The 16938-nt window shown below is 39.6% G+C and overlaps 1 protein-coding gene across 1 annotated transcript; it reads right to left on the minus strand.

Annotated features, from left to right (window-relative positions):
• Positions 1–2254: 2254 nt before the first annotated feature.
• On the minus strand, positions 2255–8628 carry LOC134639954 (protein FAM161A-like). The gene is made up of 4 exons (XM_063491481.1): positions 8379–8628; positions 7314–7585; positions 5413–5562; positions 2255–3306 (listed from the first exon to the last, which is right to left on the minus strand). Exons 1-4 carry the CDS (start codon positions 8484–8486, stop codon positions 2418–2420), a joined length of 1419 nt encoding a protein of 472 aa, XP_063347551.1. The 5' UTR covers positions 8487–8628; the 3' UTR covers positions 2255–2417.
• Positions 8629–16938: the final 8310 nt, after the last annotated feature.

A 16938-nucleotide genomic window follows, 5' to 3' on the forward strand; every position in this document is an offset into this window, starting at 1 on the left:
AATGTCTTAAGAAATCACCACTCTCCAAACAAGCGCAAACCGCGCTTCATTGATAACACCTGCTTTGTAGTGAACAACTTAGACTACAGGAGGCTAAGGTTAGATCATATTGATGCAAATCACCCGTGCAAGCGAATGCAAAAACACTTTAGCTATTTGACTTCAGTTATTCAGTAAAGGCTTAAATAAAGTGCACTTACTCAGACTCAGAATGCGCAGAGTTTCCATAACTCCTGAGAATTCCGATGAACTCCCGCGTTGGTTATTTTCAGGATTCCGCTTAAAAGGCTTAACGTTTCACAGGCGTCCAGCCCTTTCGTCTCCTGTGCGGTGATTGACACCTAAGCTTTTATCTCTAAAGATGTATTGCACCACTGTAATAGGCTACACGCCCTCTTCTCAGCTGCACGCTGACTACGCGCGTGGAGGAGTGACTTCCGTGAGTGGTGTGATCATCTGGCACCAACGCGATTTTGGCACACATACCAACACCCCGCATTTCACTGAGAGTGCACGTCTATTAAAAGCAAGTTAATGTGTTTTGTGTATTCAATAGTCTTGAAAAGTATTTATAATAGAAAACGTATTAAATGGGGCTGAGCGATCCAAAAGGGAACCGCACAAAAGCTATAATTGTGCGGTCAGAGGAGGTCAGTCATTGGTTGAATATGTGCCCAGACCGGTCTTTTGTTCCCTGAACTTGCAGTAACGGGTACATGATTATTTTTAACCTGTGTGAGCAACATTTTACCAAACAGTTCATAAACACAGAGATGGAAAAAATAGCAGTAGTTAGTGAGTGGCGAAAATTGATTTGAAGTTTGAGTGGTATAACGCGATTATACATACTAATTATTTTAACAGTGGGCGTGATGTCTCAGTGTCCTGGCTAATTGTTTGCAGGGCGTCTCTTTTGTCGCATCGTGGGACGCTCAGAAGTTCCCCGAGTATTTCCTCAGAAATCTTTAGCATCTAACTGGACACACGGTCGTGCTGGGAGACGGAAATAACAGGAGGGTGTTTACACATTACTGTGAATGAACTGTGGGTTTGGGATCCCCAGCCTCTGTTTCTTTGTTATCTGCAGCATAATTTTCCCAAGATTTTCCCACCGTACTCCTAGTCCAGCCCTAGTCGTATAGACTTCTTTCTCATTGCTTATCCCTTCAGCCCTAACAAAGTGATAAATAAAATGCATTGATTCGGTTGCGCTATTCCAGGAATGTCCCACATGTCGGCTAGGAGTGTACTTCTTATGCAGTAATCTGCTGGAGCACAAGACAGAAAATTCTTGAGGAGACTCTGTAGAGCTACATGCACCCTGCAGCAGGGCAGAGTTCAGCATGTACACAGTCTCTAATATACAATGTAGTAAAACATAAATAAAACTGTTACTGCTGAAATGATTTTCCGCCTTTGTTGTGTGTTCTGGGAAGCATGAATAATAGACGCTACTGTAAGACTGTTAATCGGCATTGTGGAAGCTTGTTCTGCTAGAATGAAAATTTCTAAATATCCTACATTTTTGCGCTAAGAATGAAAGCACTGTGCCAGTGCAGGTGAAGCTATCAAGATAAAACTAGACATCGGGTGAATGTAAACAACAACAACACATTTTCCTGACAGAAATCTTTGCAGATGTTTGATAAGAATGTGTGTGTGTGGGGGGGGGGATCCTGAATCAAAAGCTCCCAGTTTTGATTCAGGATCAGGAGACAGCCTGCTATTAGACCAGGTTCAAAACTTTCCTTGTTGAGAAAGCTTATAGTTATGGCTGGATCAGGGGATTTTTGACTCCTGCCTAGTTATACTGCAATAGTCCGAGGCTACTAGAGCTTTCCCATGATGTGCTGCATGTTTCTTCTTCACTTACCTTTTTCACTGACTGTGTATTAATACACTTTTCATTGAATAATTAGTCATTATTAATCTCTGGCTCTTTTCCACACTGTGTCTTTTGTCCTGTCTCCATCACACCTAACTGGTTACAGCAAATGCAAAAGTTAAGTGGGAGTTTTTCCTTCCCACTGTCACCAGTGTTTGCTTAGAGGAGGACTCAGAGGGGGAATTTGATTGTGGGGTTTTCTCTGTATTACTGTTAAAGTCTTTACCTTACAATAAAAAGTGCCTTGATGCGACTGTGGTGGTTCTAAATATATAAACTGAAAAAAATGAAACAACCTGAAACAAGCAATAAATTATGACAGAAAACAATCAATGTATTTTTGATTGCAAAATATTCCACAAAAACAAAAACAACACATCCTTGCACATGCATTTCTTTAACCGTGTTTTATTGTTTGATCAAGAGCAACTAGAAACCATGTTGACTTGCCTGCATTGTAAAACTAACTCAAAAACAGTGTAGATGTAGCTGCTCCTAGTCTCCCTTTTTGCTGTGAGTTTTAAACACTTTGTCACACACTGAGAACACCTTTGTTACTGAGCAGAAGCTCTGGGCCACCCAGCTGTTGAGACAAGCAGATGTTGCAGCCGCTGGGGTCTGTGTTGGGGGTCTCTCTCCCCTTCACCATCTCAATGGACAGCTGTATTTGCTTCTTCATTGGCTTGGAAGAAGGACTTCTTTGGGACCTGCAGGAGTCGAGAGAGGAGTCGGATTGGTGCATATCAAGCTCCAGGTCTGAGCTTTGATCACTTTGGCTCTCATTAGCTTCTCTTTCCATTGTGTAGAAGATTTGAGTGTGGGGACCACGGCTTGTGGTCATGGTGCCCTCTCTGTGTCTGGTGCCATAAATAGATGTGGGCATTGGCTTTGCCTTGAAGTTCTGTCGCTCCATTCTCTCACCAAACTTTCCAAGCTCTGCCACAATCCTGGCCTCCTTCTTCCTCCTTTCTCTCTCCAAAAACTGAAAAGGTTGTGGTGAGAGTGCAGTAGAGGTCTGGGTGCTTGTAGTATCCATGTTCCTGTTATTGTTGGTGTTGCTTCTGCTTTGGTTTGACCGTTGACTATTGCGACGGCTGATAATTTCATAGAGAGGCAGGTGTATGTGTGCCGGAGCAGGTGACGCCCGGAACTTTTTCTGGCATTCTCGGAGCTCTTCCAGCTCCTGCCTCAGCAGTGTGTTCTCCAGCTCAATCTCCGAACGTGTGCGCACTTTGTGCTTCTTCCTCTCCTCTTCTCTTAGCATCATCTGGAAAGGTTTGGGAACAGTGACTTTGGAGTTGGGCAGAAATCTGGCACCAGTTTGATTGGACACTCTTGCCTGCGGTTTCGGACAGGAGGTATTGGGCTGGAACCGAAACCAGTTCTGGCTCGTCATCCTCTCTGGGCTCAGCAGCACGTCTCTGAGGAAAAATACAGGAGAATAAAATGTGATAGTGGCATCTGTTCATCAGTAATATGTTGATTTAACCACTGAACTTGTGTAGATGTTGCATGGTGAGGCTATAAGTGAGAACCTAAATATCTGAGGTCACTCAGATCAGATCAGATAGCACAAACTATCTCTAATGCTTGATTAAGCCCATATGTAAATTTATTATGATTATGACTATTTTAAATTTCCTTGTGCCTTTTTATTGTTTGTGGGTTTTATTCTTTACTTCTTTATTCTTTTATTTGTATGAATATTTTCTAATTAGTGTATAGCATCAACTCAATTAAACCTCTGTGATTTGGTCACATAAGCAGCAGGTTTTATGTGCTTTGGTTTTAATGAAATTAACAACAGGTGCACTAGTATCATGGTCTCCGAGTCACTGACCCAGGGTTTCGACTTTTATGTATTCACGGTGTATTCTTTTGGATTTGTGATGGTAATTGTGGTCAAGCCTGTCAATTTTGTGTCCTGTGTATTATATTATTGGCACTTCTGCATTTGTCATCTTGCCTTCCAGTTTTTGGTTTCTCTTCAGATGATAATTCTTTTCTGTGTCCAGTCCATCCAAGTCTTGTCTCTGTTTTGTCTTCTGTCTGTGTCTAGCTTGAGTATCTTTGTCTGGGTCTCAGTGTCAATCATGCCTCCATTTTTATCTCCTGTCCCTGTCAGTTCTTATGTCTTAGTCTGTCTCTCTTTGCTTCTTTACCTTTCTGTCTCAAAGTCAAGCCTGTGATTCAGTTCCAGTGTTCTGTTACTTCCTCTTCTATTGTGGTAGCTTAAGGGAAAACTCTTTTACTTTCCTTGTCTCATTTGTCTGTGATTAGTATCAGCTGTATTCCCACTGGTGGCCTGTTCCCTCATCTCTCTCAAACTGTATGTGCTGTGTCCTATGGTCCCTTGTTAGAGCTTAGTCTGTGATTTCCTCGTAGTGATGGTGAGATGAAGCCCTGTGAATGTGTCGAATCTTTCCACCGCATTCAACAGCTCATTTGGAACAGCCCAGTCATTCCCCACTCGTTATAGACAACAGTGCTGTGGAGGTGGTCAGCAGCATCAAGTTTGTTGGGTTAGAGATAACTGACAGCCTGGACTGGTCACTTAATACAGCATCACTAGGTAAACGGGCTCAGCAGCATCTGCACTTCAGATGAGGAGAGCACATCTTCCCGAGGCACAGTTGAGAGCGCGCTGACCAGCTATATCTCCATCTGGTTTGGCAGCTACAGGGCCCCAGTGAAGAAATCGTTGTAGAGAGTGGTGAGGACTGCTGAGAAGATCACTGGGACATTTCTTCCATCTATCCAGGATGTCGTGCACAGATGCTGTCTCAGCAGAACCTGCAACATCATCAAAGACTCCTTCCGCGCCCATCACCCCATCCTTGCTCCCCTCTGGAAAGAGGTTTTGCAGCATCAGGTCTAGGACAGTCAGATTCTGCAACAGGTTCACTCCCAATGCCATCAGACTCTTAAACTCATAGCTACTCCTCTATGCTGTACCCCCACCCTCCACCCCCCAGACATATATGCACAATGTGACTGTATATTTAGGGCAGTTTTTCCTAATATTCTTTACAGGTTTTCTCTTTCTAATGAATATAGACAAATTCCTCCTGTATTCGCATACGTGTACAAATCTGAGAATATTTTCGTACCTTTGGATTTATTTATCATTTATATTGTACAGTCAGATGGCGAGTACATGCACTGAAATTTCATGCTGATGCACTAACAGGTGTATATTCTGAACAACAATAAAGCAGCTATACTATTCTAGGCTTCATGAGGGTGGCCTGAGGGCATGATGTCCTCTTTTGGACCCTGTGCTCACTGCTCAGCACAGTGGAGCCCAACAATGCCCAGCATAATGTGACAAGAGTATACAGGCAGTTCCTAGGGGATGAAGGAACTAATAGCGTTGACTGGCCCTAAAGCTAAGAATTGCACATAATGCTCAGAGTGCTCAAAGTAAGAGATTTTCAGCTAAATTAGTTTCCCTGTATCTTTTTCCACTCTCTTCCAGTATCCAATGAAGACTCAGCAGTGCTGTGAATTAATACTTCATTACCAACCTCTCAAAAATTTGCTCCTGGCTGGGAATCCAGTCCAGCTCCCCAATGCTGTCCTCTCCACAGAGCTCCGACTGGTCCGAGCCACTTGATGACTCCTGGAAGTCCAGCTCCTCCTGGGAATTGATCCTCTGGAGTCTCCTGGCAGGGCCACTAGGTCAGACATTAACATTCTCAGTCAAATTAACAATAAATGTATATGCCAAACACTTGTAAACTGTCAGTGAAGATTTCAGAAGAATGAGAAGTAAAGTGCTGGGTCAGTGGCAGCATTTGGGAAGAGAAATAACGGTGATGGGGTGTAAGAAACAAAAGCAAACAGGTTACAGGTGTGTAAATGCATGGCAGGAAGGCAGTGTTTGGGCATGTGGTCCCACTCCTGAGTTTCAAATAAATTCCAATTTTTCACATATTCTCTAAAAAATAAAGCTCTTACATTATTAAATATTTGTAGCACAACACAAAGCACAACTCCCAGTAAGAAAAACATACAATTTCCTATCCATTAAACATGCTTTAAGGGAATCTTTTTCTTTTTCCTTTCACTTTAAAGGTCACAGTTCAAAAATTTGTGACTTTTGACATTTAAAGTTTGGAAACAGAGTTCTTGCTACTGCGTCAAAATCCTGTTTGAATTTCCTTTCAAAAGGTCCCTGACTCAACAGGAAACAGGAAAAATGAGAAAACGATTAGGTGTGTGAGTTTCTAATTTAGTCCACTAAGCCTTAATTATTTGAATAATGTCTGTATCATCCTTCAGAGATATTATTATTGTTGTTGTTTAGTAATAAATGTTGCTTTTGAATAGTTATCGAATTCTTTTGGGAACAACATGTATATGAGAGCACGCTAGGCACTCATCTTTGTTCTTACTGTAGTGCCCCAGGACCCACTACAGTTCGCTTACAAGGGGGATGTTGGGGTGGAGGATGCCATCCTGTACTTCCTACACAGAGCGCACTCACACCTGGACAAGGGAAAAGGCACGGTCAGGATCCTGTTTCTTGAATTTTCCAGTGCCTTCAATACAATCTGGCCCTGTCTGCTCCTAGAGAAACTAAACAGGATGCAGGTGGACCATGATGACACGGCCATCATGGGGTGTATCTGGGATGACCAGGAAGAGGAGTACAGGAGTCTGGTGAGTCACACGAACCACCTGCAACTCAACACCTCAAAGACCAAGGAACTGGTTGTGGACTTCGGGAGGTCCAGACCAGGTCCACAGCCAGTTCAGATAGAGGGAGAGGAGGTGGAGGTGGTCAACACATACAAGTACCTCGGGCTGTGGGTGGACAACAAACCGGACTGATCATGCAACACACAGCACCTGTATAAAAAAAGTCAAAGCGCCACGCCATCAGACTGTTTAACTCCTCACTGGAGGGGAGGGGGAGGGGAAACAGGGGGACAAGGGAGGGCGGGAACAACTGAGGTGTAGTGCTTTTTTACACTGTGCATTATTTGCAATATTTGTTTTTTTCTTATATTCGACTGTGCAATAATCACTGTACAATATACTCACTCAAATGTGCAAACCTATTTATCCATGTTGTATATTCTGTATTTATACATGTGTATATATGGTGTATTTATGCTTATATCCTTACTCTTATTCCCCTTATTGTATCTGTAACATGCAACTTCTGTCGGTGCTGTGCTACTGGAAACTGAATTTCCCGGAGGAAACCACCCGAGGGATTAATAAAGTTTCATCTAATCTAATCTAATCTAATCTAATCTAATCTAATTTTATTTTAGGCAGATTTGATTTAACACCTGATGGCTGTTGACTTTATAGAAAAAAAAAACTAAACCATACAATTATTTAAGCTTTAGTTACTGACATTTGACATTTCTCTATTATGTCAAGGTTTAAGTGTGAGTCATAGAGCGTATCCAACCTGAGGAGCTGCCTGGCCTCTTTGTTTCTTCCCAGACATGCGTCATCGCCCCCTCCATGCCTTTCCTTGCCTTGGCTGATGTACATCCTCTCCAACTCAGCCATGTTCCTCAGGTGATTGCTCTTCAGCTCCTCCAGCCTCCTGTAATACTCCTGGTTGGAGAAGTAAACACACTGCTCCCTCTGCAGACCAAAGATTTCCAGTGACAGAGAGCTGCGAATGCCTCTCCCGTCTTTTCCTTCCTCACTGCACTCCGAGTCCAGGTCACATTCCTGAAAGGTTAGAAGTTGCCAAGATTATGAAACATTGTGAATGAATTCAGTGCGATAGATTTAGGTGGATTGTTGGATTGTTCCGCTCTAATTGTCTTTACTTTTAGTGCTTTGAATGAATGCCCATTATTTTTTCAACTTTTTCTATATTGGGTTCTATTAAGAGGAACATTACACAAGCCATTAACTTGTCATTGCAGCACCAAAAGCAGGTTTAGTATGCAATGCATGTATACCACCTTCATCTAACTGTGGCTGAACTGCAAAGATCTTGCATTCATGGGGTTAGAGTGTGCATACAAAATTTAACTTCATAAGGGTATTTCCATTTTTATTTTAGACACCTTGTGTAGTTGTAATCAGAAACAATAGCCACCACAGCAACTGTCTGTTGCACTCAGACTTCTTTCATCTAGCTGTGAAACTGCTGAAGTAGTGTATTTTATACTAATGTTTTATGCTCTGCATGCAATGCCTCAAATAAAAGCTTTTCAGTGCAACATTGAGGAAGGATGTGGGAACTAGTACAGTCAGGGGATTTCCTTCTGTTCACACATAACTAGTTAAGTGCACAACTAAGTGCACAACTTCATAATTCTATCTTGTTTAAATATTTAATGATGCAATAAATGATGCAATTTCACGTGAAACTAATAAGCTCTAATTCTCACTTGCTTGAATAAATAGTTAAAACTAAAATGACTACCCTCTAACTTTGAATGTACATATACATACACATATTGCAAACAGATTTAAACAGACTTTATTATCTTTAAACCTTTAGCTTCCTCACCTCACTGATACAGTCCTCATACTTGTCAAAATAATGATCTCTTTCCCCTCCATACAGAGCCACTAATTCCTTGTTTCCCAGAGAGGGTGATCGGTACATAGTTGCCATCCTTTTCCTTATTTTATCCCAAAGTCACAGCCAGAAGCAAACCTTCTGCAGGTCCTCTGTCACCTCACTCAGCACACTGACCTCCTAGGAAAATAGTTTTACTTCAAGCAGGAAGATTAACACATGGTTACCGCCTCATTCTAACAGACGAACACATACTGAGAGCCTTATCTTCTTACCATCAGGAGGAATCATGGCTTCATGGCCAGATGGTTTCAGATGGTCCAGATGGTCCAGTGGCTTTTCACTTGAACACATGATTCATCGAAGTCCGATTGATGTGGACGCTCCCAATCTGATTTACAGATTAGCTTTCTTAAATACAGCGCAAGTGCTCCATCTGTTGTAGTGTGCAACAAGTCTGCAGGAGCAAATGAATTGCTGATGATCAGCTATATATATATATATATATATATATATATATTTACTGGTGACTGGGGTTGGGATATACCTAAAGTGTCACACAGTAAATACACTCACTGTTGTCATAATTGCAAAAACATTTAGCTTTATTTCTGGAGTAGATATATTTCTTTGTGTTTTCTCCACTAATCTATAAATCAGCTTTGTTTGTTGCCTGTTTATCGCATTTACGTCACAACTTCGGTAAAAATGTTGCTCTGGTTTGTCAGAAGCACTTTTTTTTCCCAAACTAGTGGCTGTGGAGTAAAATGAGTTTGGAGAGAAGCTTAGACAAATATGTGAATAGTATTTTTAATATTTTAAATATAGAATAGGTTTGATGCTATTTGTGAATGTACACAGCTGATTTCAACAACATGCAAGCAGATGTTTCATGAGTTGTCCTGGCTGATCATCGTCCATGACAGGATACTGCTTAGACTGTCTTTATACTTCAGAGTATACAGTTGGTCTGAAGGTGGAATTCAGTGAATGAATCTAGGCATTGATGTAACCCAGCTCTGACCATGAGCACCAGAGTCACTGTGCACTAGTCCAACATGATGTTCCTGACTGTAAATCTGTCACAGTACAGCAACATGTTTACCCCGGACTAACCAACAAAAACATTACTCCCTTTGTCCCTTTTCCTCTTATTTTCAACCAACCTTTAAATAATACAGTCATTATCTGACTAAATAAACATTTGACTTTATCTATTTCAGTAGCATTCTACTCAAAATTAGCGCTTCGTGTTTATTGAGGACAAAGAATCGTTTTTTTGAGTGTGTCAGGTGGATCAACTTACCCCTCACATGAGGCAAGAAGGCTGAGGTTGAGTATCATATTTCTTTAGCTACAGTTCATCTCACGTTAAAAATAAAGCATCTCACCCCTACAGGAAAAACCAGTTCCCTGCTGTTAACTGTTGCTTATCTACAGTGCAGTAAAGCATAGACTATTATGCAGAGATACAAAAGTTAACACAGCTTGAAATGTGACTAATACTCCATAATGATTCAAAGGGTGCAAACTATAAATTCCTTTATTATCCTGTGGCAGCTTGTGGATGAGACCATGGAGAGGTCAAGCACAGAAAATGTGAAATTAATCTTGGTTAGTGAATATGAGAAAAATTATTTTCACCTCAAATAACACATACAGAAACTCAGAGTCTAATATCTACTAGTTTGGGACAAGTAAGGTGAAGGTTGACTTTGATTCAGTTCAGACTTTCAGGATTTGACAGGTGAAGCTGGAGAGGGAGGACACCTACCGCAGCCAACTGTGGTAATCCATTTAGCTGGGTTTCTCAGCGCTGTTGTTACAAGACTTCACCTCGTGCTACAAAAACTCTCCCCATCTGTTGCCTGTCTCTTTCCATTTCTTCCTCTGTCTGTTTACCTAAGAACCACAGACAGAGCAGAGCTGTGATGAAAACCACATGATGATAGTCATGTCGTGAAAGTCTATATTTAAGATAAGATAAGATAAGATAACCTTTATTAGTCCCACACGTGGGAAATTTGTTTTGTCACAGCAGGAAGTGGACAGTGCAAAAGTTATGAAGGACAATTAGAATAAAATAAAATAAGAATAAATACAGTACACAACTGTACAGAATAGAATAAAAATAGAATACTATATACAGTAGAATAAAATAGAATAAAATATACAATAGGATAAAAATAGAATACAAATGCTATATACAACTGAGTGAAAAATACACTAATGACAGTTTAGGGCAATTGTTTCCAACCTGGGTTTTTTCTTATCATGTCTTAAAATCAGCAAACTCTCCTTCCTCACCCTACACACACTCTCTTTAAAGAAACAGTTTCCAGTGTTTTAACAAAGAAAAACATCATTTCTTTCTTTCCATAACACTTGTTGCCTTTGACTTTCAGTGCAGTTCTTGTGTAATCTGGCATACAAATCAAATCCATATGCCACATCACATGAGGCTTCTCTTTTGATTCTCTTTCTTAAGAACAGCCACTTCTTCTTTTGCCAACTAAAGAAATGAGAACAAATTGTGTGTTTTTTTGCAACAGGCTGCTTGTAACAAAGTGCATGAAGACGCAATTTAGATCTGGTTCTTTGCTAAGCCGACTTTAAAGTAAAACTTTGGGGTTATGAGTTTGTGCATTGGTTTTTGTGTTTTTTAAATGAATCTCTCATTTTGTCATGGGAAATATTAGATTCACTATTTGGTGGGAATTATTAGGAAACTGGGCACTATAATGTTGCATTTCTTGCATTTCACTGGCCACTTAATTAAGTGTTAACCTTGGTAGTACCAAGTTGGACCCCTTTTACATTTAGAACTTCCTCAATTCTTCATGGCACGGATTCAAGAAGGTGCTGGAAGCAGTCCTATGAGATTTTGGTCCATAATGACATCACACAGTTCCTGCAGACCTATCAGCTGCACATCCATCCTAAATGTGCTCTATGTTGGAGTGAGATCCAGTGACTATGGCAGCTATTTGGATCCCTCACTGAAGTGCCTTGTAAGGATTTTACATTTTTCAGCTCCTGTTGCTGTTGGGACATGATAGCGTCATGTGCTAATGGGTGAGCACAGACTATCAAATGTAATATCAGAATATCAATGAAAATATCTCTTCATTTGAACAGCAGATTACTAAAGTAGTTACTGAAGATTACTAAAGGTGAACAAATTTACTACTCTCTCTCACTCGTTTTTCTGAACAACAGCATTCACAGTTTCAAGCTAAGCTACCAGAAAGTGAAGTTTGTGGAAATGCACAAAGCTCCAGATTCTTAGTCATCTATCTTACTCCCTCCATCGTGACTCCATCTCAGTCATCCAAGACAGCTCTTTAATAATATGGTGGGAAAAAACATAGGGGCCAGCAAAATTACAAAGGTCCTATCTGCTCATAATTTCTTAGATAACTTTCCAGAAGCACTTTACCAAAAAACATTTTTGTTTTTAAACCCTGGGTTTGTTCAAAATCACTATCCTTTCAGCTTGTTTGATTGATTGATTGATTGATTGATTGATTGATTGATTGATTGATTGATTGGTAATTTATTTCAAACATGTAAACAATATACAGGTACATTTAGAAGAGAAAATAAGAGAGAGAAAAAAATACTATACAAAAAAAATCAATACATTTCAATATAGCTACCGTTCTGATTAATTTACATGTTGAAAGGGAGTGGGAAGAAGTACACACTTATTTAATCCCACCCCTTTGCCATAAATTATCAGTTAATATTTAGTCAGCTTCCTTACTGATATAATTTGTAATAAAAATAGTGAACAGATTTCTGATATACTATATACTATAATATCACATTATGAATTTTTATTTATTTATTTATTTTCTAAATAGAGACATTCACTTAATTTCAATATTTAATATTTTTGTTCATGGCCAAAAGTGTCCACCAACAGATTAGGTCTGTAATCTTTATAGTTTTGATGTTTTTTTCTATTTTTTCTGTATGAAGTTTTTAACTAACATCAGTTCTTTTCTTAAATGTAAAATAGTCATTAATTTTTTATATATTTTTAAGCATTAAAACACCAGTTTGTTTGTACAATGCACTTGTTGGAAGACAACCTCAAAACTTACTATTTCATATATTTGCAGTGCTACTGAATTTTCTTGTATTATTAATAGTAGAGTCTGGTACATGTAATTGATTAACATCAACACTGATTATTATGCATTGGTAAAATAGATAAAAACTCCTACTCAGCTTCTTCGTTGCCAAAAATGGCCACCTCTTGTTTACGTTTACAAAATGCTATAAAATTAATATATATTAAAATATTTTTCCACTTTCATTGACTTGATTTTTTTAAATTAGCATCAGTGCCGGTCATGAAAACCAAAATTGAATTCAAATTCAGAATTTTAACTCTTTAAATACCAATTAAATCACATAATCCTAAGTATTTATAAACTGAGAAAATCATAAAAACACTATTTTTTTTCCAAATATATGCAACCTGATTTATTTTTTAAACATCATTGCAGCTAAATGTATATCAATAATTAACAGTATCAATGATTTTTATGCATGTTAGTGGGGTGTGGGTCACACTCTGGTTCAGACTACTGTATCTTGGGATCAATGGCAAATGCAGCTGAGCATCGGGGACAAGGCCGTCGTGCAATTGTTGAGGTCACCAGCATGTGCCCCAGCTCTTCCAGGATCACTCTTCATTTGTAGGTTTTAGAAGACTCCCCCTCCTGTGAAGTGGTTTCCACAGGGCAAAGGTATTTAAACGGTTTCAATTGGCCAAAAGTGGCCAAGAGGAACAACTGGATGTATAGAGTATATTACTGATATATTTAAGGAGCTGAAGTTAAAAAATGTAAAAATCTGAAAACAAATTGAGACCCTTGGGAAGTTTCATTCCATATGCATTAACACAGCAAAAATGGTCAAAAAAAGAAAGTGAAGTGGCCACAAATGGCCAGCATAGAGCCCAGAGAGTTATTAAATGTCAAATGATTATTCGGGTCGTGTACTGTTGGCTCTTTCTGCTGCTTTTGACACCATCGTTCATGGTATCTTGGGTGGGCATCTTTGGATCAGCTCTGAATTGTTTGGGTCTGGATCTGAGAATTTGGTTCCCACGCTAATTGAGCATCTTCATCTTCAGTTCTCCCAAATGTGAAAAATCAGGCTGTAACTTTTGAGCAGGCATTCAGTTTTGATAAGCAGTCTTTTTTTTTAATCATCTGTGGAACATTTTCCATCTTAAATATATACTGTCTCTGATCAGTGCACATGCTTTTATTTCATCACACACTGATTATTGTAATTCATTATTCCGTTACCCCCAAAAGGTTGATTCTGTTCATCTGGACGTAGCGTTTTCAGTGGGAGAAATGTTTCGTCACTCATCCAAGTGACTTCTTCACTCTTAGCTGACTGCATGTTTGAATGCACTGTTGCACCAAACACATTTTGCTTTTCCAGGATTACCTCTAAAATCTATAGTCTCCTCTTTTTCAGAGTTTATGTCATGGTCCAGAGTCTAGTGACTCCATGTTTTGTTTTGTTTTTTATTATTAATATGCTTCATTTCAGTTAGTTAATGGTTATACAGTGATTTGTAGTTCTTAGGTTTTGTTCCTGTGCCTCCCATGTTTAGTGTGTCATGTCTCGTTCTGTCTTCATGTTTATTCATCTGTTTCTGCTCCCTCTGTTCCTCATATCAGTGTCAAGTCTGTATCTTTGTGAATGACTCTTGGTTCCTGTTTTACTTCGACAGTCTGTTTTACTTTAGTGTTTTGAGTTTTGCTTCCCCTTTGTCTCATCATGTCAGATTAGGTTCAGCTGTGTCTCCCTCCTGTTGCGTATTCCCTTGTTACCCTCTGTGTATAAGTTGTGTGTGTTTTCCTTTGTTCCTCACGTGTTTCCAGGTTCCTAGTTATCAAGTAGTCTGTAATGTTTAGTTTATCCCGCTTTAGGTTTTTGTTAGTTATCTCAGTCACCCTTTGCCTTTTGTTTTGTAGTATTTTGTGCAGCCAAGAATAAAGGTTCGCTTTTTGTTAAACTTTTACCTCCATCTCTCAGTTGTCTGCATTTGGGTCCACCTCATTCTTTCCATACGTTGTGCATATTGTGACAGTTTATCTGTTCATTTCTTCATATCGATGTGTGTTATTTCAGTTATTATATTACAAATGGTGGGTATATGTATATAGAAATGCACAGTGTATTTCCAAAGCCTGTAAGAAAAATAAACATACAGCACCTGAAACACAAAATTTCAAAAATGCAAAGGTACATAAATCAACAATCTTCTTGTTGTTTGTGTGTGTGTGTGTGTGTGTGTGTGTGTGTGTGTGTGTGTGTGTGTGTGTGTGAGAGAGAGAGAGAGAGAGATCGGAAAATGTACTTGAAATCGAGGATGCGAAGCGGCAATAACGCTCTCCAGGATGGATCCAGGAGAACTGGGCCATGTTGTTTATTCCAAATTCTGATCCTACCATCTAGATATTGTGGCAGAAATAAAGACTCATCAGGTAACATTTTTCCAATATTCTGTTTTCCAATTTTGGTGAGACTGTGCGAACTGCAGCCTCAGTTTCCTGTTTGTAGCTGACGGGAGTGTCAGCTGGTGTGGTCTGTTGCTGTAGTTATTCTGCTTCAAGGATTGTACATTCAGAGATGCTTTTCAGCATTCATTGGTCATAACAAGTGGTTATTTGCGTTACTGTTGCCTTCCTATCGAAACGATCTAGCCAACAATCTGACCTCTGACATCTACAAGCCATTTTCTGCTGCTCACTGGGTGTGTTCTATTTTTCAGATTATTCTCACTACTTCAAAGTCTCTCAAATCACCTTTCTTCACCATTAGGGGGAGTTTCCCCTATGTGTCTCATTAGAAATGAGTTGAACGATTGTACCTAACAAAGTGGACTGAGTGTAAATATTTTAGAAGCAAAGGAAACCTTATATCAGGGGTGTCAAACTCCAGGCCACAAGGGCCGGTGTCCCGCAGGTTTTAGATCTCACCTTGGGTCAACACACCTGAATCACATGATTAGTTCATTACCAGGCCTCTGGAGAACTTCAAGACATGTTGAGGAGGTAATTTAGCCTTTTAAATCAGCTCTGTTGGATCAAGGACACATCTAAAACCTGCAGGACACCGGCCCTCGAGGCCTGGAGTTCGACACCTGTGCCTTACATCATAGTCTGTGCAGAGACAAAGACAAAGAAGCTGCAATGATGTCATTTGTCCACGAGGTGGTGGTGTTGCACTTTTTACTTTTGTTTCCATATTCCTACACGTGACATGAAATGACGTTTTATAACTGTGAGCCGTTTTTACTAAAACAAAAACATGTTTTTGAACTGAAATACAGAACATATTTGTGGTGATTTGGTATTTTTTACTGCCACTTTTTCATTTTCTTTTTTTTCTTTTTTTTCTTTTTACATTATTTTGATTATTATTTTACCCTCACATTGTGCTTACTAGTTTTAGGATTTGTTTTTTGTTCCCTCCCGGAGTTCTTGGAAAAGTTTGCCCTCAAAGGTGTACCACGAGTTTTCCTGTGAATGCTCTCAAGGTACAAACTGTCCTTTGTGTGAGAGAGGAAGGTTATTTGTGTATCAGATTTTGGCATGACAAACACTGACCGGTGTGCTGCACAACGTCAGACACAAGTTACAGCATTAAAAAAGAAAAAGAATAAAGAGCGCTGAAGATTTACAGGTGTGGTTAATATCATGCAGGAAAGATGGGCTTTAAATTGGAGATAACCTGAAATTTCCAATGAGATGCCAGCGCCAAAAGCTGCTGCTCACCTGACCTAAGCAGATGTGTAAGAGCGAAGTTAGTCCATTAAAGCATTCAGAACTAACAAAAAACATATTACACCTTATTACTTAAATAATTTTCTGTTTTTCCTGTAACGAAGTTGTGAAAATTCACAGATTTCTCGCATAATGGAGCGTTTTTGTACGTCTGCTGTGTATGTGTGTATACGTATGTGTGTGTCCGGTTTTCCAGTGCTGGCATGGGATGAATAGTGGCAGTGTTCACTCAGAGTGGGGCTGAGTAAACAGTCATCACAAGCTTGGCTCTCTCCTCCGTCACACAGAGCAGAGTGGCTGTGCAAAGCCACAATCCTACTCTGCATGGTTTACTGAACCACCTGACATCAGGCCGTTCTCCCAGGATTGCATTTTGAAGCACTTCTGAAATGATGCAAAGGTTTAAACCACATTATGACTTCTTTGAAAAAAGATTCTTTGTCATAATTTCACAAATTTGTCTGCAAGAACACACTGAAGAATAAAGGTTAGTAAAAATGAATATAACTAGTGTAAGGTTTTAGCAAATGTTGGATTATTTTTTTGTCAACACCAGCATTTTTTTAATCTTATAACCCTCCACCCCCATTTGTACCCATGTTTTTACACACAATGCTTTCTTTTCTTTGTGACTGAACTCATAAAGAAGAGAAGACGTAAGAGAGGTGAGTTAAGTGACTTTGATCAAAGCATGACTGTTGGTGTCAGGTGGGCTGGTCGGGGTG

The sequence above is a fragment of the Pelmatolapia mariae genome, linkage group LG13 (genome assembly GCF_036321145.2).
Source record: "Pelmatolapia mariae isolate MD_Pm_ZW linkage group LG13, Pm_UMD_F_2, whole genome shotgun sequence".
In the NCBI taxonomy this organism is placed as follows: Eukaryota; Metazoa; Chordata; class Actinopteri; order Cichliformes; family Cichlidae; genus Pelmatolapia; species Pelmatolapia mariae.